Source organism: Prosopis cineraria, unplaced genomic scaffold (assembly GCF_029017545.1).
Source record: "Prosopis cineraria cultivar Desert tree isolate PC_DT_omini unplaced genomic scaffold, ASM2901754v1 PC12, whole genome shotgun sequence".
Taxonomy (NCBI): domain Eukaryota; kingdom Viridiplantae; phylum Streptophyta; class Magnoliopsida; order Fabales; family Fabaceae; genus Prosopis; species Prosopis cineraria.
Genome location: NW_026555343.1, coordinates 4,275,872 through 4,300,322, shown reverse-complemented (window position 1 = coordinate 4,300,322; position 24,451 = coordinate 4,275,872). Strand labels below are relative to the sequence as shown.

General features: G+C 34.9%; 1 protein-coding gene across 1 annotated transcript; it reads left to right on the top strand.

The window, feature by feature from the left end:
• Positions 1-2,140: 2,140 nt before the first annotated feature.
• LOC129287650 (chromatin modification-related protein EAF1 B-like) lies at positions 2,141-20,284 on the top strand. Its single transcript, XM_054923873.1, is given in 25 exon segments — positions 2,141-2,517; positions 4,893-5,079; positions 5,178-5,232; positions 5,311-5,408; positions 5,532-6,816; positions 6,939-7,058; positions 7,200-7,472; positions 8,240-8,431; positions 8,702-8,782; positions 9,016-9,073; positions 9,422-9,792; positions 9,795-9,872; positions 10,009-10,062; positions 10,641-10,689; positions 10,784-10,968; positions 11,056-11,109; positions 11,234-11,314; positions 11,970-12,107; positions 12,242-12,352; positions 13,068-13,168; positions 16,069-16,287; positions 16,395-16,764; positions 17,002-18,788; positions 19,063-19,293; positions 19,910-20,284. Coding segments are annotated over 22 exon segments (5,709 nt in total). The 5' UTR covers positions 2,141-2,517; positions 4,893-4,939; the 3' UTR covers positions 18,598-18,788; positions 19,063-19,293; positions 19,910-20,284.
• The last annotated feature ends 4,167 nt before the right edge of the window (positions 20,285-24,451 follow it).

The window sequence follows — 24,451 nt, the reverse complement described above, 5'->3', positions numbered from 1 at the left end:
TTTGAGACCTCTTGTTAAGTGGATAAAAAAAAAAAAGAAAATATTGTTAGGCAGTTAAGTGTATCGTTTCAATTGTACGTTTCTTAGTAAAAACATGCTGACTGGAAATTTTAAATTTTACATGGCAACCAGTGCATGTACCTTTTAATTTATATTATTTTAATAATTTCTCTTAAAAAAACTCTTTAACACAAATAATCCAATGGTGTCACGATATATTTTTGTGGATAATATGGAATCAAATGCACAGTTATAGTTATTTAAACCTTTTAAAAGTGCAGAATCGTTTTGCTCAATGTACTATTAAAATGCAACGTTTAGACTTGTAAATATTATATTTAAACTTTACAGGTGCGGCATGGGAAAATTCATTATACATTCACCATCCTCATTTATTTACTCTCTCTTTTTCTTTCCCTCTCATTTTCACCACATGGTAACTCCTAATAACAAAAAAATTGTCAGCTGGATTAAACGTAACCAGGATATATAGCAAAAGTTTTGATTCCATTGCCTGAAAGTTGAAATGATATTGTACTGGTCCTTGGAATAAACAACAGCAACATCCTCTTCCATTTGTTCTCCTTTGATTCCATTCTCATTGTCTGCTGGAGGTCAAGCTCAAGCAAGCAAGCCCAATGTTCTTTAAACCTTAATCAGAGAGAGAAAGATGAGAAGTGGGTTTGGGTTATATGAGAAAGGGGAGAGAAATTGCTTGAGAAGTGGGCTTGGTTATATGAGAAGAGGGAGAGAAATTGTTTGCATGGCTCTCTAAAAAATATATTAAAAAAAAAAATGAAAAGTAAAGCTATACACAATGTCTTTTAAGATGTGAGCAGCAGTTTTTTTAAACTTAATTCACTCTCACCTATTTCACTTTTTGGATGCCAATTGGGTCAATGATGAATTTCTTTTAAAATACAATGAACATCTTTGAGTGGGAATTGCATTTTCAAAACATAAGACAAAATAATAATAATTTTAAAAAATAATGATTTGACTTTATCTCTAATGCATTTAAAGACAAATACAATAAATTTTAATATTAAAAAATAATGATTTGACTTTATCTCTAATGCATTTAAAGACAAATACAATAAATTTTAATAGTTAAATTTCTAAAATGAGTGACGGTAAGAGAGACATTTATAAATATTGAAGTGTTGTCTTAAATTAGTACCTTTTAAGTAACAAAACTTAGAAGTTATAGTCCTATACTTGGTTAAACAACCTTATGTTGATTTATGAACATATTTATATTGATTTATCACTTTTTGTTGATTCATGAATCACCATAATGAATTATTTTAATATTGAAAATTGGTTCATTATGATCACTTAAATACAAGTCTCAATTTCAAATATATGTGAATGTTAAGAGCTTTTTTGAAACAATTGTTCTTAATTGTATCCAATAATCCTTGAATTTAACCCAGTCATGCCTTAAATTTTTGAAATTATTAGGTAAAAAAAGGGAAAAGCAATATAATGATTGAATGTTTATGATTTACGAGGTAGCAGCAACACTGGGCATTTACTACTAAAAGAAGGGCAACTTTATAATCACACAGAAGGAATTTTCAGAGTTCTAAATTAATTTTAATGATAAAATTTGTTCAGGAATAACAATTCTATCATATAGCATTAATTAATTAATTAATTCTGGCAAAAAACATTAGTTAATTAATTAATTATAATTCAGCAATGTTTGTCGTTATCTTTTAACTTTTTAAACAGAAGGGTATATAGATACCATTTTTATTCTTAGAAATATCCTTTTTCATTTTATTCGATCTGCTTATCAATCAAATGAACAAATTAATCTTTTTTTGGAATAAAATAAACAAGTTATTCTATTTTTCGAATAAAATAGACAAATTGATACTTTAGAGGACTGTACCCACAAACAAACCACCAAGGAAAAATGATTTATTAATTAATCACCATAATAAAAGACACTCAATCAATCACAAAATGCAAGCTGAATTTTCTTTTAAATTAGAGCGACATGCTTTAATAATTTGAGATTACAAACGAGATGTTTATATGCCACTAGGTTGTCTGAAAGCTGAACCTGCTAGATTTCAGAAATATAAATATTACGTAATAAAAGCCCAAAGCGAGCCTCCAAATTGTTTGATCTGTGAAGCCCTCTTGATCGTCATCGTCGTCTTCATGCCCAGCCCACTATCGCAGAAGTCGCATGGTCCTTCTACGCCGCACGATGAACTAACTAGTTGGAGATGTAAGAAACAAAATCAGTTCTTTGCGAAATTCTTACAAGATTTGTTTAAGACAACCTAATTGGGGAGATTGGATTCCGCGCCAACATTGAGAAACGCTTTAATGGCGATCATTTGATGTGAAATGTTAGTTTTTAGGTCAAATTCGTGTTATTCCCACTGACAAGGGCCCTCTTCCAAAACCCTAGGAGAGAGAAAATTCAGGGATAGACGCCTTCAAGTTGTCACTAGCAGTGCCCAGGCTTCCAATTTCGCGACTCTTGTGTATTCCCGGGTATTTTTCTTGTCTTGATTGCTCTTGTTTTGGCGTTTGGTGTATTTGGGAAACCCTAGACTCATCAATTTGGGAATTCGTGAAAACGTTTATCATTAGCTCATCAATTTCTTGGGCGATTTATGCCAAACTGTTTTTCATTGAGACTGTCCTATACATTGTGATGGAATGCCTACGGGTTTTTGCTGGAATTTGTGTCTGTTTATGGGTTTGTGGCATTAATGCGTCCATGAATGGCGGAAATGTGTCTGACCTTATTGGGAAACAAAGTAGAATGCGTCCTTTAAGTGGTAATCAAGTAATTTGAAGCATAAACGTATGGTTAGTGATAAGTGACAACTGTTTGAAATTTTGGAGGCAAATCATTGGAGGCGACCTTCATTCATGCCAATTGCAATAGTTGACCAACTTACGTATCAATAAGTATACTGACTTGTAATTTAGGTATTAATTACTAAGTATTCCTTGCCCCCCTTCTGCATATGTGTCGTGGAAGTGCACAACTTCTGTCTGGTCATTCATTTCGGCTTCTGTACGACTGTAGATATTTTAACATGGTAATTAAATGACATAACCTTCTGAGTTACGGACGTCCTTTCAGTTAGTTGCAGAAACTAGAGAGGAAAAATCGTGTGAATTTGATTTTATGATGAGGACCCTTTGCCTGCTGAACGGTTGGGATTTCTCTTTTCTTACTTTGGTTACATCTCCACTATACGTAATTGCTATTTGGATTATGTAGAGTTTCTCAACTTTGAAGCAATTTAAGAAAGTTGATCCTTTAAATTTTTAAAAGAAGCTCTGAGTTTGAATTTTCATGGAAGAGTTAATATCTAATTGATTTAATTGTTTACAGAAAAACTTTATGAAAATAATTATTTATTTGTAGAAAATGGTTAGTTTATAGGGCCTAAGGATGTTTTCACTGGCATGCCAAAGCATAAAACTGCCGGTTAAATGTTTGGTAAAATAGCATCAGTATTATCTGGTTTATGAATTATTCTTATGGTGCATCTGAAACTAAACATTTGATTCTACTCTAAATATATGTATCAAAAGCCTACCATTATCAAGGCTTTCAAAGAATATTCTGTCCCCTCTAGGTTAGGATTGCTACTTTCCATTTAAAGGTATCCTAATTTCATTTTTGGGGCGAGGAAAGGTCCCTATAATTGGGTGAACATTTTGGAACGGTGAAAGTTTTATCTGTGCAATAAATGTTGACTAACCTATTTTTCATATTAAAAAATTTCCTTTTTTAAAGAATGTTTGAATTATTTAATATTGGTTTTTCCTTTGAATTTGACTTTATTTTCGAAAAATTATATCTAACTAGATAGATTTTGTCCTCTGCCTTGCACAGGATAGATAATAATTTGAGGGAATGTAATACTTGAAAGAAAAATTGAAAAAAATTGGAGAGAAAATCACAATTAAAATTTAAAAAATGTAATTAATGTGTTGTGCAAAAGGTAAAAGCGAGAATTATTTAAAAAAAAAAATAAAAGAGAGGGGACAAAAGCATGGATTTCAAGAGAAGCTATGTTGTTACTTTTCATAAGCCATTTGGCTTTCTATAGATTCATTTATATAGATGTAGTATAAACTTTACTTGAAAAATGCATTTCTTTGAAATTTAAGTGCATGTAAGTAGACCATACTCTTTTGATATAGCATTATTTAATAAGTATGAGTAGTAAAGGGCTTTTTTAAAACCAAAGTTTACTTATGCATTGAAAACATATCAATAAGTAACATAAAAGCTCTGTGATCCTTCAATATTTTTCATGTTTCTTGGTGAAAATTTACTTACATAGAAATTTTCTTTATAAATAATATGTGCATAATTTTCTGGTTTTCTTCCCGTTTGCTTCTTTTATATTCAGCCTGCAGAAACATTGCAACCCATGTTATTTTCCAGGCATGGTTGTTTATTGCAGATCACATTTTGTGATGTGGCCACAATATTGCTGATATAGTGACAACATCACTTTGCTGGACAATAAATGTGGTTTGCAAGCATTGCAGCCATAAAGTGCGGGTGGTCTTTTGGATTTCATACTTTTACAGTTGAGTTGTGCAGAGAGTTCACTGTTTTATTTTTGGAAGGGGATTTTTCTTATAGTGATCAAACCTTGCTGAAAAGCGCGTGCAAATGTTATGCTTCTTATTTTGGAGTGAATTTCATATTTCAGATGATGTTTGGTTGATATCAAATGATGAGTACTAGTAGTGCTCACATTCTAATGTTTGGCTGAAATGGGAGCTTTTGTGCCTTAATATTTCCATGAGGTTTCTATATAATTAGGTGTTGTTTTTATATATGGACTTATAGCTTGTGGCTTTCTTTATCCTATGTCTTAATAAATGGGCAGATTCAGTAATAGATGGAAGGTGAAGCTTATGGACAATAGCGGTGGGAATGCATGGATGTAACTCAGGCCCCACATTCCTTGTAAATGCTGAGGTTGATTCCATGGGAGGAGTTGTTGACTGCAGAACTGGTAAAGGTTTGAAAACTTCTCACCAAGCAGCAGTTGAGAAAGCTCAAGCAGAACTCAGGTGATGGGGAGATCCTATTGTGTGGTTCATCATTTGAGTAATTTTTAGCTTAATTTTATTTTGATGCTGAAATAGTAACTGTTAAATGTTGATAACAGACAGGAGTGTGATGTCCGTGAGGAAAGAAGAAGGGAGCTAGAATTTCTTGAAAAAGTATGGTGTTTTGATCCATTGAGCCTATGTTTCCAAATTTTTCTATTTAAATGATGGGGACTTATCCTTTGTGTGCAGGGTGGAAATCCCCTGGACTTCAAGTTTGGGAATGCTGCTTCAGTTAGCGTCCAGTCTACTTCACTCACTGACCAACGTCATGAGCAATTCGTGACAAGGTTGGCTGTTTTCCCCCCATCTTGGCCTATGATCTATTTGTTTATGAACCTCTTCTGTGTATAATTTGCCTATTGATATATCTTGCGTCTTTCTCCTGCTCGCTTCTTATATTATGATGTCAGTGAAGCAAAAGGTAGTTTTGCATTGGCTGCCTCCCCTCATGGTGACTCAGTTGATAGCAGTGCTAGACCAGTGGCTCCTTTGATTAATGAACCTAATACTGCTGATAATCTCTTACTTTTTGATCGAGAGAATGCGTCAACTGAAAGTAAACGGAGGACTCTACATTTGAATAGAAGGAATCATGTTGCCCCATCGGAACACTCTTCTAAAATTGGGGGGAGTCAAAATGCTAAGGAGTCAGAAGATTCTGCTATTTTCCGCCCTTATGCTCGAAGGAATAGGTCCCGACCAAATCATGGTCCTCGCGGGGCTTCAAGAGATGGGAAGGGGTTAACATCTGAGGCAAACAGCCAAAAAGTTCACAACTTGTCTTCTGCTTCCAAGCCAAAGCCTGCTAGTTTAAATGGTGATGTGGTTTCTAAGGATTTGGAAAATGACTTGGATCATGTACGAACAAATCAAACAGGTAATAGCAGCATTAGTGTTAAGGAAGATAAATGTGTTTTACCTTCTCAAGATGATACTGCACAAAACTCAGTTGTTGTGGCTTCAAGGGAGGCTAATGTGGTTGAGTCCAAGGAACTGGCAGTTTCAGATGACCATGAGCCTCCCCCTTTCACTGATACTACAAAATGTCAGAATGAAATTTGTTCTGGTCAACCCAATGGCTTTGGCAACATAAAAGTAGATCGGACAAGTGTACTAGGCATGAAAAATTTTGATTCAGAGTCTTCTTGCACCCAAACATGCCTAGTTAGATATGTAAATAATGATAATGACATACATACTGGTATAAAGAATGTTGATGCTGATGGAAGTGATGTAAATCAGGCAGCAGAATTTGAGAAGAAACTAAATTTAACTCTTGAAGTTGTAAAAGAAAATAACAAGACCAACAATGGTGAAAGTAATGCTATTGCTAGCTATAATCATGATGCTGGTTGTCAAAACCATTGTGGTACTATTAATATCGTTAAGGATGAGGAAGATGTGCATGTTAGCAGTAATGATTCTTGCAATAGAAAGGAAGTGCAGCATGATGCTAATACTACATCAAAGACTGATAAAGGAAGTGGTGTCATGGTGGATCATTGTTGCTCCATCAAAGACAGTGGCTGTGTAAGACATTCTGGTCCTATGGGTGTGTCAATTTCAGAACCTCAGGCTGCTCTGGCAGAAAAGGCTAATGGTGCTGCCTCTGACTGTGGACCATGTTCTAGTCACTTGAAGTCGGCAGACAAGGCCAATGAAGATTTTATTTTGGAAGAGGCTCGGATCATAGAGGTCTTTTTTTTGGTCTTGATTTCTTGTGATCAACGATCTGCTATTTGTCAATTTTTTGGAGTTCTTATTTTTGTTTTGTGTAAGCATCAAAAGTTCTGACGTTATATGGCAATGATAAATAGGCCAAGCGCAGGAGGATTGCAGAATTATCAATTCAGAAATTGCCTTCAGAAAACCAGAAAATATCTCATTGGGGTTTTGTCCTTGAGGAAATGGCATGGTTGGCAAATGATTTTGCACAGGTTCAAATAACTAAATCTACTAGAGATTCCCATCTCTCCCCCTTGCTATATTAGGGTCTTTTGGATTTTGGATTGGCAAATTTATGTCTTGCCATTTTTATATTTTGAATTTTGATCTCTGTTTATTGAATGTGTTTGTAGGAGCGTCTTTGGAAGACAACTGTTGCTGCCCAATTGTGTCGTCAAGCTGTTTTTACATATCAAATAAGATATGGCAAACAAAACAAACCTTGGGAGTCAACAAATTTGGCTCACAGCATGGCAAAGGCTGTCATGAAGTTTTGGCATTCGGTTGAGCACTTTGTGGATAATGATGATCCTAGCTATAAAGACATGGGTTCTTCACTGGAATCTGGGAAAGTTTATTCAAATGAAGCTTCTAGTGACAAGAACAGAGATTCCAACGTGATGCTGGTTGTTCGCTTGAACCTTTCACTTTATCCATGACCAAAAAAGAAAAAAGAAAAGAAAAGAAAGAAAATTTCTCAGACCTTCTCTGTTTGCCACTGCTTTGGGTTGGTCAATTTGGTGATATGACTTCTGTTATACAATTCTTTTTAAATTTAATTTAGCTATCATCTGAACATTATTTGGGTAGGAGTCAGATAATTCTATGTCAAGCCACTTAATCAATATCATCTAATTGGCATATAAAACCTTTTTTCATTCATACAATGACGTTGTTGACTTGTTGACCTTTGCCAAATTTTATGGATCTGGTTGATTTGTTGATCTTTGTTATTCTTAGCTATTTAATGGTTCTAAACCTTAACACCTCAAATTAGTTTGATTATGCTTTATGTTCTCGTATCATTTACAACTGGTGACTATTTCTGAATTGAAAATTACAATCTTACTTGAAAAGTTTCTATCCTTACCTTTCATTGTTTGCAGACGATATATTGGCTGTGCATATTACTGTTTTGCCTCCCTGTGTTGCACTATTATCAACTTTTTCTGATATGTTCATTTGCTTGATGTTAGCCTGTTTTGTGCACTGTAACTGGATGCATCAGAGGTTCAGAATTGTTGAATGATACTATAATGGGAAAGAATATTATGTTATGCTTATAACAGGGATGCATCTAGAGAAAATTGTATATCTTTTGCTTTCTGTACTGTTTTGTATTGTGACCTAATTTTTTTTACTGATGTTATAATGTTTGGTTGCCACTTGCCAGGAGACAAGCAAAGGCTTGGAGGGACAATCTCCCAGAAAAATTGTGGCACTTAAATTGCAAGCATATGCTTTGAGATTTTTGAAGTATAACAGCTCCCTTGGAATTTCCTCTCAAACAGACTCAATGAAGACACCTGAAAGGATGTCAGTATCTGGCGACATGGACATGTCATGGGAAGAGCTTCTTACTGAAGTATGGGCCAAGTTAGCTTATAAGTATTTGGTTAACATGTTAATGTTGATGTTAGTGACCCATCTCTCTTACTCTTTTTCTCTCCATCACCTTTATTTTGGCACTGGCATGCTAGTTTTATCAAATGTTGTAGTTGATTCCCATTAGATGAGACTGCTTTATCTATTGGATGGCTTAGTAGATGATTTAGGTGGATTTTTTTTTTTTGTATTTTTATTCATTTCATGGATTTAAGCAAGTAACTCTTTCCATTTCATTTTGATTTGACAGGAAAATCTTTTCTATACAGTTCCTCCTATGGCAATTCATGCATATAGAAAATCTGTTGAATACCATTTTCTACAGTTCGAGGTAAAATTATGATTATAGATGTTCCATTTATTGCGTTTTCTACTCTCGAGTGGTTTAGATCATAGAGTTGCTGGGAATCACATTTTAGTCTTGTTGGTTAAAGATAACAAGCATTTAGAGAATTTTTGCAGGGACAATGTTTGTTTCTCATATATTATCAATGTGATTGTGCCTAATCATCATTTAGCCTTTGATTGCTCTCATTAGGGCTAATTAATTTATGGTTTTTCCAGAGAACTGGGAGTGGCATTCAAGAGGAAGTTGAGACATCTTTGTATGATCCTGCAGCAGGTAATGTTGGGACTATAAATGTGGAACAAAGGTCATAACTTGTGATCCTGTGAATTATTCATTCATTCAATTGGTGGCTTACGTATTAATGGAAGATTCTTAACTAATTTAGATCAGTTTCCTCCTGGATATCTGGTCACTTTAGTAGGACCAGTTAGCTAATCCTATCTGGCCAAAATGATAACAGAAAAGATAATAAGCAACAAATAATGGGAAAATGCCCAAATAATAACAGAAAAACTAATCTGAATAGTCAGTGGTTTCCATCAATATATATTATTTAATACGGGAATGCATTCTTGACCAGTTGTGCACTTGTTACAGTTTTCTACTTTAATTTAAATGTAGAGGCTGGTTCTGAAGAGATTGCATGTTATGAGGATGAAGGAGAGACCTGCACTTATTACTTGCATGCGCAGAAGAAAAATAGAAATATGAAGTCTCATGCTCCAGGGTCCTGTGATAAGTATACTGTTGGAACTCAGCCATCCACGCTATTTGGAAGAAGGCCTGGTAGTTTAAATGTTGGGTCAGTACCAACAAAACGAAAACGCAAGCGTATGGTTTCTAGGCAGAGAGTTGTGAATCCTTTCATGGTCACTGGGACCATGCAGGCTCTAACTAAGGCAGATGCTTCAAGCGGAGATACCAGTTCCTTTCAGGATGACCAGAGTACTTTACATAGCGGATTGCAGATCCTGAAAAGTATGGATGTGAGTCAGTTGAAGACCTAGAGAAGCAGTTACCTTCTGATTGTGTAGAAATATCTTTTAAACCAAAGAAGAAGGCAAAGAATCTGGTAATCATCGTTTTGGATTTTCTCATTTTCATGTAACTCCAAGGCATACTTTTAGAGATGTGTAGATTTTTTTATAATGTATAAACAAACTTTCATACGTACTTCAGCTTTAGTTGCTTAACAAGCATGTCTGCAGGTTTCTGCATATGATCAGAGATGGCAGTTGGATTCTGTTGTTCTAAATGAACAGGTAGTTCCTGTATATAATAAAATTCCTTGCCATGATATCAGTGTTGCTCTTGGGAGGTCATGAAACCAAATCAAAACTTCTGGCTGTTTGACATTAATAGGGAGTATGTTATTAGATCAGCGTTAGATCAACAGTTTATAACTATTAAATGTTGACTCTATTTTGTAAAGCTATTTTCTAAGATACTGGGATTATTGATGCTGGTTTTATAGATTGTAGAATGGTGTGCTTGGACTTCGAATAGATTGTTAGAAGTTGATTTTGGCCTCTCTCTCTGCTCTCTTCCTCTACCTTTTTACTTTTAGTTACATATGCAAATTCACTGGGGCGAAGTTTGATTTTAGGGAGCACATTGTTTTGAGAAGTCGATGAGTATACCTTCCTATTTTATCCAAGTTAAATATTTAGAAAAATTGAAAAGCATAATAAAATACATTTTGACTATGACAGTCAATTTCTTTGTCACTGTTATTGTAGTCATTTTTTTAAATGCTTTTCTTTTTAGTCCATTCTTCACTCATCTGAGTTAATATTAATATTTTCTAATTTAGTCATAACGTGTTCTCTTGTCAATGCAGAGGGATCTTTCCAAGAAGAGATTGGATGATCATCATTTTGAATCTAATGGTATTTCACCTTGTTATCTGTTATAGTTTGCAAATCTTTTTTGTTCATGATTAGTATTCTTTGCTCTTTACACATTCAACTGTCCTGTTTATAGGTTTGTATAGACAACATAATGCCAAGAAGCCAAAGATAGCTAAGCAATCATTTGATAACACTTTTGACAATATTAGTCCAATGGCTAATTCTATTCCCTCCCCTGCTGCATCACAAATGAGTAACATGTCCAATCTCAGTAAATCTATTAAAATCATAACGGGCCGGAAAGCTAAAACTTTGAAGGTAACTTTGATGTTGACCTAGGGGGTTATCTTCAGGCAATTTCTCTTGCTATGATTTTGCTGAATTGCTTATTTGTTTTTCATTTAGATATCTGCTGGACAGTTAGGTTCTGGAGGTCCTTGGTCGCTGTTTGAAGACCAGGTTGTTTGTTGTTCCTCAGCTGTATTGGACTTTCTTTTGTCCAATTTTTGTATAATTAGTGTAGGTTCTATGATCTTTCAAAAGGACTAATCTAAAAAGGGCTTTCCTCTATTTTCTGTTGCAGGCCCTTGTTGTGTTGGTGCATGATATGGGTCCAAACTGGGAGCTTGTGAGTGATGCAATCAATAGTACACTCCAGTTCAAGGTAGTGATGATATATGAATAATCTTGCATATGGAGGGAAGATCTATAGTACTGTAAAGATTTATTGTTGAAATGTATACTTAGATTCATTTTGTTTTCTCTGTTTTGAAGAAAATCAATCCATGTCACTTGGTTTTGAAGCAAATTAAGATTATAGGGGTGTGCGTCATGTTAATTTTTCTTCTACTAATTTAAAGATATATTGTTGAAATGAAATGTGATGATTTTTTTTTTTAAAAGAAAATTAACCATGTCATTTTGGGGACTAGGGGTTTATAGAATGACTTGATTAAGTGAAATTTCAAGCATCATTTTCCTTTTGTGGTTTTGACTAGATACAGTATAAATGAAAGGGCGACGGTCCTTTACCCTCTGAAAAATGTTCATCCTGGAATGTTTTCTCACGCTACTTGCCCTTGATCCAGCATGGCAAGTGATAGGGCTTCGATATGTAATATTTAGGAACAAGATTTCAGCAATTGCCAATATTGACTATGCTGCCAGGTCAAAAGGAGATGTCATATTCCTCCCCCCTTCCTTTTTTCATGATTTAGAAGCTTTGACTGTTGAAGTTTCTTATTTAGTTTAATTTTATTTGGATCATTGTTCTATAATGGATTCTTCACTTACTTGATAAAAATTTGTGACATTTCTAGTATATCTTTCGGGAACCAAAAGAGTGCAAAGAGCGTCATAGGGTCTTAATGGATAAAAGTGCTGGGGATGGTGCAGATAGTGCTGAAGATTCAGGGTCTTCTCAGTCTTATCCATACACATTACCTGGAATTCCAAAGGCAGGAATCTATTATCAAATTTCATTTTTTCTAATTAACAATTATTTAATATGCAATGGTGAAACTATGTGTATTGAACGTAACTACCTTAGCTTTGAGGTTTTGATTGATTAGATTTGTTCTAACTTTTGCAGGGCAGTGCTAGACAGTTGTTTCAGCGTTTGCAAGGGCCTATGGAGGAGGACACCATCAAGTCTCATTTTGAGAAAATTATTAAGATTGGACAAAAATACCACCTGAATCAGGTTTAGTTGTTATGACACTGGGACTTCTTTTCCTTGCCAACATTTACACCTTTTATCATCTTTTATTATTAAATTTCAAATATTTTCTATCCTTATTGCTTCTAATGGGTCTTGATTTATATTACAATGATAGACTCTGCTCACTTAATCATGCTTTAGGTTGCTCCCTTGTGGTTGGTTAAGTTGAGTGTTTTGATTATGTTCTGCATAATCATGTTAGATCGTTTGTAATAACTAATCCTAGGGGAGGTGTGGCTATGATAATCATGTGCTGCATATTGTTATTTGGATATAATCTATATTTTATGTTTTCTTGTGATTGCTGGGGATAGAGATGGTGCAAGATATTATTCAGTGTCTATTACATGATCTTGTGGTTAAGTAGCATGCAGGCTATTATCTGCCTTGAAAGGAACTGGAATTCCTTAATTTTCTTCATAAGTATTTACCAGTTTTTTCCTGTATACCAAACAGTACATGCTGTGAACAAAAGTGATCGTGGAATTTTTCCATTTGAGTTTCTTTGGTAGTGCCCTGTTGATCTATGATAAGATTAAGTAATTGATGCGTCATCTGATCATTTGTAATTATGAGCTTGTAGTTCTGAGCAGCTTTGGGGCAGTGGAGGACTTGGAAAGACAACTTTGTTGTCCTTTTATCCCTCTAAGTCTCATAATTTGATTCTTCTAATTTGAGGTTTTCTGTTTTAATGCAGAATGATAATCAGGATGTAAAACAAATAACGAGTGTCCATAACTCACATGTCATTGCTCTTTCCCAAGTCTTCCCAAACAACCTGAATGGAGGTCTTTTAACGTAAGTTTTATTTTATTTTATTTTAGTTTAGTTTTTAAGCAATAATTGTGGAAGTTCAGAGAATTTGAACTCTGAATTCAAATTTTATTGAATGAGAAGTGATAAAATATATAGAGAATGAAAGGAGACAAACCTCCAATCTAATCCGTCCAAACTAGCCACAAAACAGGTAAAAGTAATAGAAGCATAATGATGATGTTTGAGTAGACAAAATAATAAAATAGGCTAATAATTAGGAGAAAAATTACTAATAATTTTGCAGGAGAAATTATGATCTCCTTTGACGTCCAACAGTAATTGATGTCAGTTGAAATTATATGCTGAATAATTTCTTGTATTTCTCTGATAAAAACGGAATACATATATAGATGGGGGAGGGAGAGAACAATCTGATTTGGATCCCTCAATTCTCTCTATAAAATCTAATCTAATAATGATAAAACTAATTGCAGAATATAAAAGGAAAGTTAACATTATCAGCCTAAAAGGAAAACTAAAAGGAAAACTGGGTTTTGTGGGTCTAGGCCCAATAAGACTGAAGGTCCACATCCAACACTCTCCTTCAAGTTGGTGAGTAGATGTTGATCGTTCCCAACTTGCTTCTGAATGCTTCAAATTTCTATGAATGTAACAAACCATTTAGACTTTGAGTTTGTTTCAAATTTTGATGGACCCCATACATTACTATGGATATGGGAGAAAGGGTGAGTTGGAGTATAAGAATTGGTGGGGAAAGAGTTTCAGATTTGCTTAGGAAAATTGCAAGTATCATAATGAAATTCAGAGATTGTTTTACTGTTGATGCTAGGAAATAGAAATTTCATATATTGGAGGCTCGGGTGGCATAACCTAGAGTTCCATAAAGTAAAGTCTGCACTGGTCATGACTGAACAAATGGCACGATTATTCTTAGATGGAGATCCATAGATTTAGTAGAGCCCACTCCATTCCTTAGCATTGCCAATCTTCTTTCCCAAGGCCAAGTCCTGAAATTCACAACCATTTTTGTCAAAAACCACCAAGCGGGTGACAATGCAACTTATAGACAACAAATTGCAATTAATAGTAGGAACATAGAAAATGTTATTTGAGATAATATGTTTAGAAATAATTATAGTTCCAGTACCCATGATTTTTGCAGATTCATCATTAGCTTTTTCAACATATTTATGCTTAGAATATTCATTAAATTCAGCAAATAGTTCTTTGAAACCTGTTATATGATCAGTAGCATCTGAATCCACCACCCAAATATTTTTTGGGTTAGCTATCCCACTAAGAGTATTAGTAAGGGCAGTGCTTAATTGTGCCAAGGTTACAGAAGGGTGTGTTGCCTCACTTACGTTAGTTGCAGTTGAAAGAAGTGTGCTTCTCTAGGATTTTCGGTGAATGGACAACGCTTCAGTACTTAAAGATCCATTTTCAGGTTCTGCTGTACCAACCATAGGCCCCATACCTTAATTTTTAGGCTTTTCTTTTGAATTTGGAGGCTTGCCATGTAATTTCCAGCAAATGTCCTTGGTGTGTCCGCCCTTATTGCAGTGATCATACCATTTTCCAGGTCTTTTGCCCTTCATATCTCCTTGAGCTCCACGGACAGCAAGTGCAGAAGCATTATTTAGAAGAGAAGTAGCTGTCATGGATCTTTGAGTTAGTATTTTTCTGCTCTCCTCACATCGGACCATATTGAAGGTCTCTTCCAGTGTAGGAATAGGCATCATGCTCATTATTTGACCGTGGATATCCTGAAAGGGGTCATTGAGGCCCAACAGGAAATCATAACACCTGTCTTGATCAATTAGTTTTCTGTAATAAATCCCATCCCTGTGACAAGACTGCTCATGGATCTCATAGAGATTGATTTGCTGCCAGAATTTCATTAGACTAGTATAATACTTAGTTACAGACTTGTAAGGGAACGTTTTACCTGGAATATGGTGGCAGAATTTTCTCTAACCAAGCAAGTATTCTTTGTTGACTCCCATATTTCTTTGGTGGTGGTTGCGAGCAGGTAATTCTTACTGATCTCCACTGTCTTGGAGTTCACGAGCCACATCATTACCATATTTTCTTCAGCAACTCAGACTTCATACTGGGTATCATCAGCAGGTGGTGGAGAAGGAATACCTGTTAAAGATTTCCCTTTGTTTCTCCCTCATACAGCCATAGAACATTTCGGGACCTTTGTAGGTAGTTGTTTCCATTGAATCGATGAGTAATTGCAATATGAGAAACTACCTCAGTCACTAATGCTCTTGTTCTAGGGAAGAGAGTTGGACCCTTTGACCCTGTGCCACCAAACACACCCTTCGATCCTTTGCCATCAGTCGCACCATTCAGCCCAGTACTCCCTCCCGTTGCAATCACCAGTTGAGTTCTTGTTTCCATTGCCAATTTAGAGTGCCTGTGGTGGCTGGTTTGTTGAGGCATCTATGAACGACATCGTACCAAATACTATAGAAGAAGAAAAAGATGAGGGGGCCAAGATGTTTGCTCTTATACCATGAAATTATTTACTGAATAATTTCTTGTATTTCTTTGACAAAAACACGATACATACATTGATGAGGGAGGGAGAAAATAATCCAATTTGGATCCCTCAATTCTCTCTATAAAATCTAATCTAATAATGATAAAACTAAATATAAAAGGAAAATTAACGTTATTAGCCTAAAAGGAAAACTGAGTTGTGTTTTGTGGGTCTAGGCCCCATAAGACTAAAGGCCCACATCCAACATCAGTTTAACCTCCATTTCACTTTCTATTCCATTGCCTACTTAGCTCATCTTGTTGGATTTAGTTTCACATTGTGATTTTCACATTTTTGGTTTCCTTTTTTTCTTTTTCTTTTTCTATTTCATTTGGCATAAGTTTTTTAACTTTCTGATTTCTTGGTGAAGGCCGCTTGATCTTTGTGACATAAATGCACCAGCAGCAGACTCCCTTTCCCTTGGGTATCAAGGTTCTTATGGTGGTGGTGGTTTGCTACTACCAAATCAAGGTTCTGTGATGTCAGCACTTCCTACATCAGGGGCAAGTCCTGCACTTTCAGGGTCTTCTGGTATGGTTCCTGGTAATAATTTGTCTTCACCATCTGGTCCAGCTGCTGCTTCTGCTAGGTATGATCTTATTACAGCTGGAGATTCTTGCTTTGCAACTATAAATGTGTCGCATTAGTTTCACAACCCAAATTGATGTGTACTTACTATTTTTTCTGTGACAACAGATATGGGGTTCCAAGAACTTCACCTTTGTCATTTGATGAGCAGCAAAGAATTCAACAATATAATCAAATGTTGTCTGGCCGAAATATTCGGCAGCCTAGCATGTCTATTCCTGGATCTCTTTCTGTAAGTGAACGTAGTGTGCACATGTTTCCTAGTGGAAATGGCGTGGGTGTGATTGGTGGGATTAATAGAAATATGGGACTGTCAAGATCAGGGTTTCAAGGAATGGCATCATCGCCTATGGTGAGTTCTGGGAGCATGCTTGCCTCTAATATGACGGGGATGCCAAGCCCTGTAAACAAACACTCTGGAGTTAATTCTGGACAAGGCAATTCGATGCTGAGACCTCATGAGACACATATGATAAGGGTGAGGGGTGCTCTAGTTTGATTTTTTTGGGGTTTAATTTCATTGGTGGAATTATGACTATAAAGTTCTTACTCCATCCAACTCAGCATCTATTCATTGACGTATCTTAAATGGCTTCCTTGGTACTTGTTAATAAATTTAACATCAGTCATTTTTACTATTATTTTTTCTTTCTTTTGTTGACACATGTTGTAAATCCATTACAATTTTGACTAATAACTTTTGCCTGGTCACTAGCCTGGACATAATCCAGAACATCAAAGGCAAGTGGTGATTCCAGAGATTCAGATGCAGGTCACTCAAGGGAATAGCCAAGGTATTTCAGCTTTCAGTGGGTTGAGTTCTTCCTTTAGTAATCAGACTGCTCCAACACCTGCTCAGCCATACCCAGGGCAAGTTCAGCAGCCACATCAGTTGTCCCAACAACAGTCACATCTTAGCAGTCCTCATTCTCATCCTCAAGGTCCAAACCATTCTGCTCATCCGCAGCAGCAAGCCTATGCAATGCGACTGGCAAAGGAAAGACAGTTACATCAGCAGCGATATCCTCAGCAGCAGCAACAGTTTACTGCACCAAATGCTCTGAGGCCACATGCTCAGGCACAGTCTGAACTTCCCATGTCATCATCTCTGCAAAATAATACCCCCGTCCAGTCTCAAAATTCATCTCAACAAGTGATTCATTCTCCAGTGACGCCTTCATCCCCTTTGACTCCCATGTCATCTCTGCACCAACAGCAGAAACATCACATGGCACATGGATTCAGCAGGAATCCTGGTGCTAGTGGATTGAACAATCAAGCAGTGAAGCAAAGGCAACGGCCACCTCAGCAGCAGCAGCATCAACAATCTGGTAGGCAGCATCCTAATCAGCGGCAGCATCCACCGTCTCAACAGCAGGCTAAACTTGTGAAAGGCATAGGAAGAGGAAGCATCTCAGTCCAACAGAATATCTCTATAGATTCTTCTCATGTCAGTGGATTATCTGTGCCTCCAACAAGTCAAACTGCTGACAAAGGGGACCAAATTACACACATGATACGAGTTCAACACATAAAGCCTGTTTCTAACTTAAATCCTACTCAACCGTCAAAGCCATTGGGTCCTGCTCTTTCTTCAAATCATTCCCAGTTACAGCAGAACTTAAATTCAGGACCAACAAACACTTCATCAAAGCAACTTCAGCCAATGGCATCACCTGATAATAGTACTCAAGGCCAGGTTCCACCAGTCCGATCAGGTCATGTAATTTCATCTCCAAAGACAGCTGTCTCATCAGCTGTTCTTTCTTCTGCTGATAAGCCCCAGCGTCAGCAACAATCTCAGCTACAATCTAATAAAATGAATCAAACTCAAAATGCGCAGAGAATGTTGCAACGGACTTGTCAATTGCATTGTGAGTCATCAAGCAAGCCTCAACCTGACTCAACTCAGGCGGATCAGCCTGCTGAAATTAATGCTTCTCAGATTAGTAAAGGCACTGCTGTGACTCATGGTTGTGTTGATTCTTCTAGTGTGGTAACAGTTATTCCCACCATGACTTCTCAGCGGAGAAACTCAGAAGCGCCATTTGATTCCCATGTTCCAACTCCTGCCACTCAAGTGGGTTCCTTGGGGAAAGCACCTGTTAGAAATTCAGTGGGAAATGGGCCACAACCGACTATCAGTCAAGGGCAAGGGCCTAGGCAGTTGTCATTTGTCATGCCTCATGTACATAATTCAGTTGCACAGCGGCGGCAACAGCCACTGCCTATTCAACAATCGTCATCACAACCTATTCTATCCCAACAACCACATGAGCCCCACAAACAGCATCAACGGGACCAAGATTAACATTCACCTAAACATGTGACTTTGCAACATCAACCTCAGTAATAATTGCAGCATCTTCAGCCAGGGCGGAATATTTTTTTTGTCTGTCCTCATTCTAAATGGGAATGATACAATCAAATGGACACAGCAACCACCCTGCAAGTTGATTGTCAGGATTGGAATTTTTATGCCCTCTTGGCAGCTATTTTCAGGTATTTATTTATTAAGTTTACTTTGCCTGCCCTTGTATTCACAAATATAGCGAGCATTGATTTTAGTATATCCATTTTTTGTTCTTTTAATATATATATATATATATATATTTTGTTGGAGGGGGAATGTGGCTTCTGAGTTTATGGTAAAAGAAAGTGTTGCTATTTACAAACATCAAATGATTTTTCCGAACCATTACCGACTAAAGATAGGAGCATTTTGTGGCAAATGTATTCTGGCACACCTGACCTATATAAAACCTTGTATTTACAGAGGCTTGATACAAGACATTTAACTACAATAACTACAGTGATATTACAGCACTATACACATCAGGCATACAGTCAACAAAATTTTGGTGTAGATAAAGTATCCTCAATGGTCATATCAGCACTTAAAATATGACCCTTTTCCACATGGCGACAATGGTGGCTATTGTCAAATTTGTTTCGACATTGAGGTCTTGTTTTGATGAGAATCAGCAGCCTGGCTCCAGTTAGACCTGTAATGTCTTCGTTCCTTTTTACTACAAATTTTCCATTGAGCTAATGTGGTTATGTTTAATTCTTAGGTATTATCCCTCTATTTTGAGCACAATGATATCAATCTTAGCATAATCAAGCCCAACTGGTTTAGGTTATTGTTACTACTGTTCGTAGTTTACAACAGGAAATCTATCTGCATCAACTTTCATCTTGATCTTTTCCTCCATCCAAATTCTTTCTAGCTTGTTCTTTCCTAATTTGAATCTAAAGGAACAGTCATGCAAATTAGATGACGTTATATATAGTATGTGAGTTGTAACTGATAATGATATGGTATCAGCAGGGTTTTCCTCCCAATTTTGATCTGGTACATACATAATTCATGGATCTATGTTGCAACCCTTCTCTCAGCTGAAATGCGCATGAACTTTGATCCCCCATTAATTTTGTCTCATGTAGAATATAGTAATGGAATTGTTTTCAAGTGTTGCGTTACGTTGCAAGGTACTTAATGAAAGTTGGTCTGATTTGTTGTGTGCGTATTCATCTGGCCTTTTTGTTTGCTCTTTTGCCAGGTTTATGTCCTTTTATGATAGGAAAAAATAGCATTATTTATTTTTTGGGGTTTTGTGCAGATCAAGCTGGTGAATATGGAAACAGATACACGTTGATTCCTGCTGGTCTTGTTGAAAAATCAACTGAAGTAGTGTTGGCAGGCATTATTGGTTATTTTATGTGTCATTCTGATCTTGTATATTACCACCTTCCTTAAAGGGCCCCCTTTTTTTAGGGGAAAGACGAATATAGAGGTTTGTGCAGGATCGTCTCTCCTGGCCCTTGTGTAGAGAGGAACACAATTCCTTTTTTCTTTTGGTAGATTAGTTGTATATTGTTATCCTTTTAGTTAATTGGGATAGCAATCATTTTTATGGGCGAAAGCCGATTCGATTCAAATATTTGTGAATACAAGTTTTTGCACCAGGCAATGCAATCTTTTTTTTTTCCCTGTACATGCACTTGCGGAAGTGCTGAATCTTGTGATTATTTTCTGTTCCTCATGTTCAACGAGTCATTTCATGTATCAGTGTTATGCAATATATGAATTTCTGGGACAAAATGTTTGTATTCTGCAGGTGTCCATGGGAAGCAGTACCATAGTTGGTGGTTTGAAATTGGTTTGGGTTTTTGGAAGTAAGTGTTTTACTTTTTATTTATATTTTTAAATAATTTTGTGGATTATAGCCTTCAGTCCTATTACTTTTGTGCTTTACCCTCGTTATTAGAGGTATTTTGTGGTTATGTTTTGTTACATGTGTCTGAACTTTCATTTAAATTTTTTTTTCCCCACAGGAGATATAGATTATTGCACTGTATTTTTTTTTTAAATGCTATCATTTTTGAGGAAGTGTATATGTTGTACTGGAAGAAAGTATGTTTTTCCTTCTGAGATGACGTGGAATACCGCTATTACTGTGAGATGGGAGACAGCTATAGAGGGAGTTATTTGGTTGCTCGTGGATCTGATTTATGATTTATTATCATATTTCTGAGCACTGATAGCCAGATTAGAAGTAATATATTATTAAGTACTTGTAGTTTGGTCGAAGCTGACTTAGGGCCTACTGTGGCAAGTGAGGAAGCAGGGACTGTTATGGTAAGCGCTCCATCTTTTAGCAGGTGATATCCAATGTTCCCTGCATGTAAAGAGTCAATACACTTTTCGAAGCAGGTTTTGAAAGTGGTGCGATCCACTGATGCACTTGTATTAGTATGTTTGTATTGGCTTCTTGCAAATCCAGCCAGCTGGTTTAGGTACACTCAGTAATTTCTCGTTTTATTGTTCTGACAGATGGATAGTGCTACATATTTCTGTTATGTTGATTCTTTGTTTTGACACATAAAATAAGGCTCATTACATGGTATGTTTTGGCTAGAATTTTTAATCTTCTTGGTGTTATAATGTTTTATCAAGGACTTAGATTCCTCTAGGATTAAAGCACTACTGGGGTTTGATTCCTCCAGGTTAAATAAAGCCATCCAGGAATTCAAGAAGCTAGAGGGAGATTTGCAGTAGTTTAAAAAGAAAAGATAGTGAGGGTTATGTTTTTAATAATTTTTTTTTAAAAATAAGTTATAAATATCGATTTAAATAATTATAAATTTTAATTTTTATTATAAATTGAATTACATAACTTACTCTTAGAGTATGGAATTTTTCATTTTTTTTAAACCCAGTCATAATAGGTAATCATTATGCTTCTGCACTTTTACTTGGTTCTGTAATTCCTTTTTTTTTTTTCCTGTTTTTGTTTTTCATTGTTGTATAGGAGTCCAGTTCCACTGCCTTTTAATCGTAATCAAAGATGTTTTCTTGAATGAGCTTCTTCTGACATCGAAGGATTTAATGGTTTGAGTGATCACTTGCGGACAGCCTTGGGATAGAAATGAGTTAGGCTAAGCTAAGTCTTAGCTAAATAGGCATGAGATTGTCTGGTAAATTAGAGGCTCAAGCTTGGCTTGAAGATTGTATAATGTTTTTTTTGCAGCTAAGGCTTGAGCTTATCTAAAGTTTAGCCTGACTGAGATGAAAACTTATTTAAAAGTTTATTTAAAATTAAATCTTTTAAATATATTTGCATTTTAGTTTTAAACATCTTAAATATGTTTTAGGACTATTATAATTATAATATATAATATATAATTTGATTTATTAATTACAATATATAATAATTGAAAGGACTTACTAACTACAATACAATATAATAATAAAGTGACAATATTAAGATTAATATAAAAGTTAATATGATTGAAAATATAGTTAGAAATAAAAAAAAGGGTAGATTGATAAAAAAAATTAAATGATAAAATTGATGTGTTTGTGATATATCACACAATATATATATATATATAGGTCAATCTGTTGGGTTTGTAAAAAGGCTTGGCTTATTTAACTGCATAAATTTAATAAAAAGTATGAATTTGACTTGAGCCAATTTAATAAGAAAGTTGGGCTGGGTTTAAAACAAATTAGGTTGTAAGTCTTTATTAAGGGCTTGGTTTGTTTTCACCCTTAGAACCGCCTAATCCAACCACAAAGGGAAAATAATTCTCATTGAACGTAAATGCCTTGAGAGCAATAGCATAACTTTCCCTGTTGCCTGTGAGCAGCATCAATATGCTTTTCAGTGATCTTAAAATTCTAACTGTTTGTAATTTATTTTTTAGAAAATTTTATTGGAGTTTAATTGTTATTATTTCTTTTTTAAAGATCTAACCGGCTTTCTTCTATGTCATGTTCTTGTCATTTACTCTTTTCAATAGACGGGATGTAACATATCCCGCTCATTAAGTTAAAGTATATTTCCAAGGTCATAATTGTTTATTTTAGGCCTTGAAAAATGTTTAAATTGTAATTATTTGATTAATAATTAATACATAAAAATACTAACGATGTGGCTTTTGAATATGCAAATTATCATCTTCTGCTTATTTAATATTGCTGACTAGGAAGAACTTTTTGATCACATCTTAAAAGTTTGAAGGTACCAACACGAAACTGAACTTCCTAAAGATAAATGATTAGTCATGAAAAATGTAATTAAAATAAGCCAAGATCTGAAGCTGACTTTAACATTGAAAGATGACAAAAGTAAACTTTTGCCAAATTTTCTTATATAACACATAAAAAGAATGTGCGTAGTTATTTCTATAAATTATACATGTTTATTAATCATTCTTTTAAATTCTCAACTGGCAGAGAAGGCACCTGAGCGGTTGGCCGAAAACACAAGCGATACCTAAGCGAATCAACTTTTGGGCTTTCACAAAAGAGAGAATTATAATCAGTCCCATGCATATAAATTAATTATTACAAAATTTATTAATAATTAAATTAAATTGTATTGTGTTGTCAATACAATTTAGCTTAGTTATTGATAGATATTATAATAATTAATTTTTTTATGTGAGACTTCAATATAATTCTCCCTTCACAAAAATTATGAAATTATGAAAGCTCAAACATATTTTAACCCACGGATTTACTAGTAGGAGCATTTTAGTTTTTAAAATTTCTTTTAGGGACCTTGATCCTGCCATTTTCAAATTTTGGGTCCTTAACTTGTTTTACTCAAAAGGTCCCTATCTGTCATTCCCCTTTTTTTCTTGGGAAAAGGACAATTAGGACCCTTATGGCTATTAATCATAATTATGGATCCTAAATTATTAAAATTTTAATAATAGATTATGGTCTTTATTTGAAATTAAAAACAGATATGAATTTATAAAATTACCTTTCATTTGAAAAATAAACAAATGTCATCGTTGAGATTACTGTCATGGAATAAGAATATTATTAATCTCAATTAGAACACCAAAGAACAATAATTAGAATTGATTGTTTCTTAATATAAAACTAAAATTTACTTTTAAAACTTTTCAAAGACACTCATAAATATATAATAGTCAATTAAAAATTTATTAAAGTTATTTTTAAATATGAACCCAATAACATATGAATTTTTATACTTATTAATATATATATATATATGTAAACCATTTGGAAAATAAAGAAGTGATATGTTTAAATTACTATGATGAGAATATTATTGATCTCAGTTAGAAAATCAAGAAAAAATAGTTAAAAATGGATTGTTTTTCAATATGAAATTAAAATTTAATTTTAAAAATTTTTAAGAATATTTATAAATATACATTAGTTACTTAAAATTTTACTAAAGTTACTTTTAAGAGACATTTTAGATCATTTTTATTTTTTAATTCTAAGTGAGAATTATCGTCCATTATTGAGATTTTAATAATTTATATTTCTAATTATAATTAATGACCTTTGGGTCCTAGTTGTCACTCTGCCTTTTTTCTTTGGCTTGTGCATGGGTTTAGAAAGAAAATCACGATATCTTCATGCCATGTGTTCTCATCTAACTTCTCGGTAAGAATGAAACTTGCATGTGCCTAACTTCTCACATTATAATACCGTGAAATTCAACTTTAGTTTCCCAAATTTTTTATCTATATTTTTCAACTTAAACTTTGATTTAATTCAAAACTTAATCCTTAATTTTGAAAACGAGCCTCATCAAATTCTACCTATGATTTGGATATGGTTCAAGACAGGCCCTTCACAAGGTTTGAGCTAAACCAGTTCCAATCTTTTG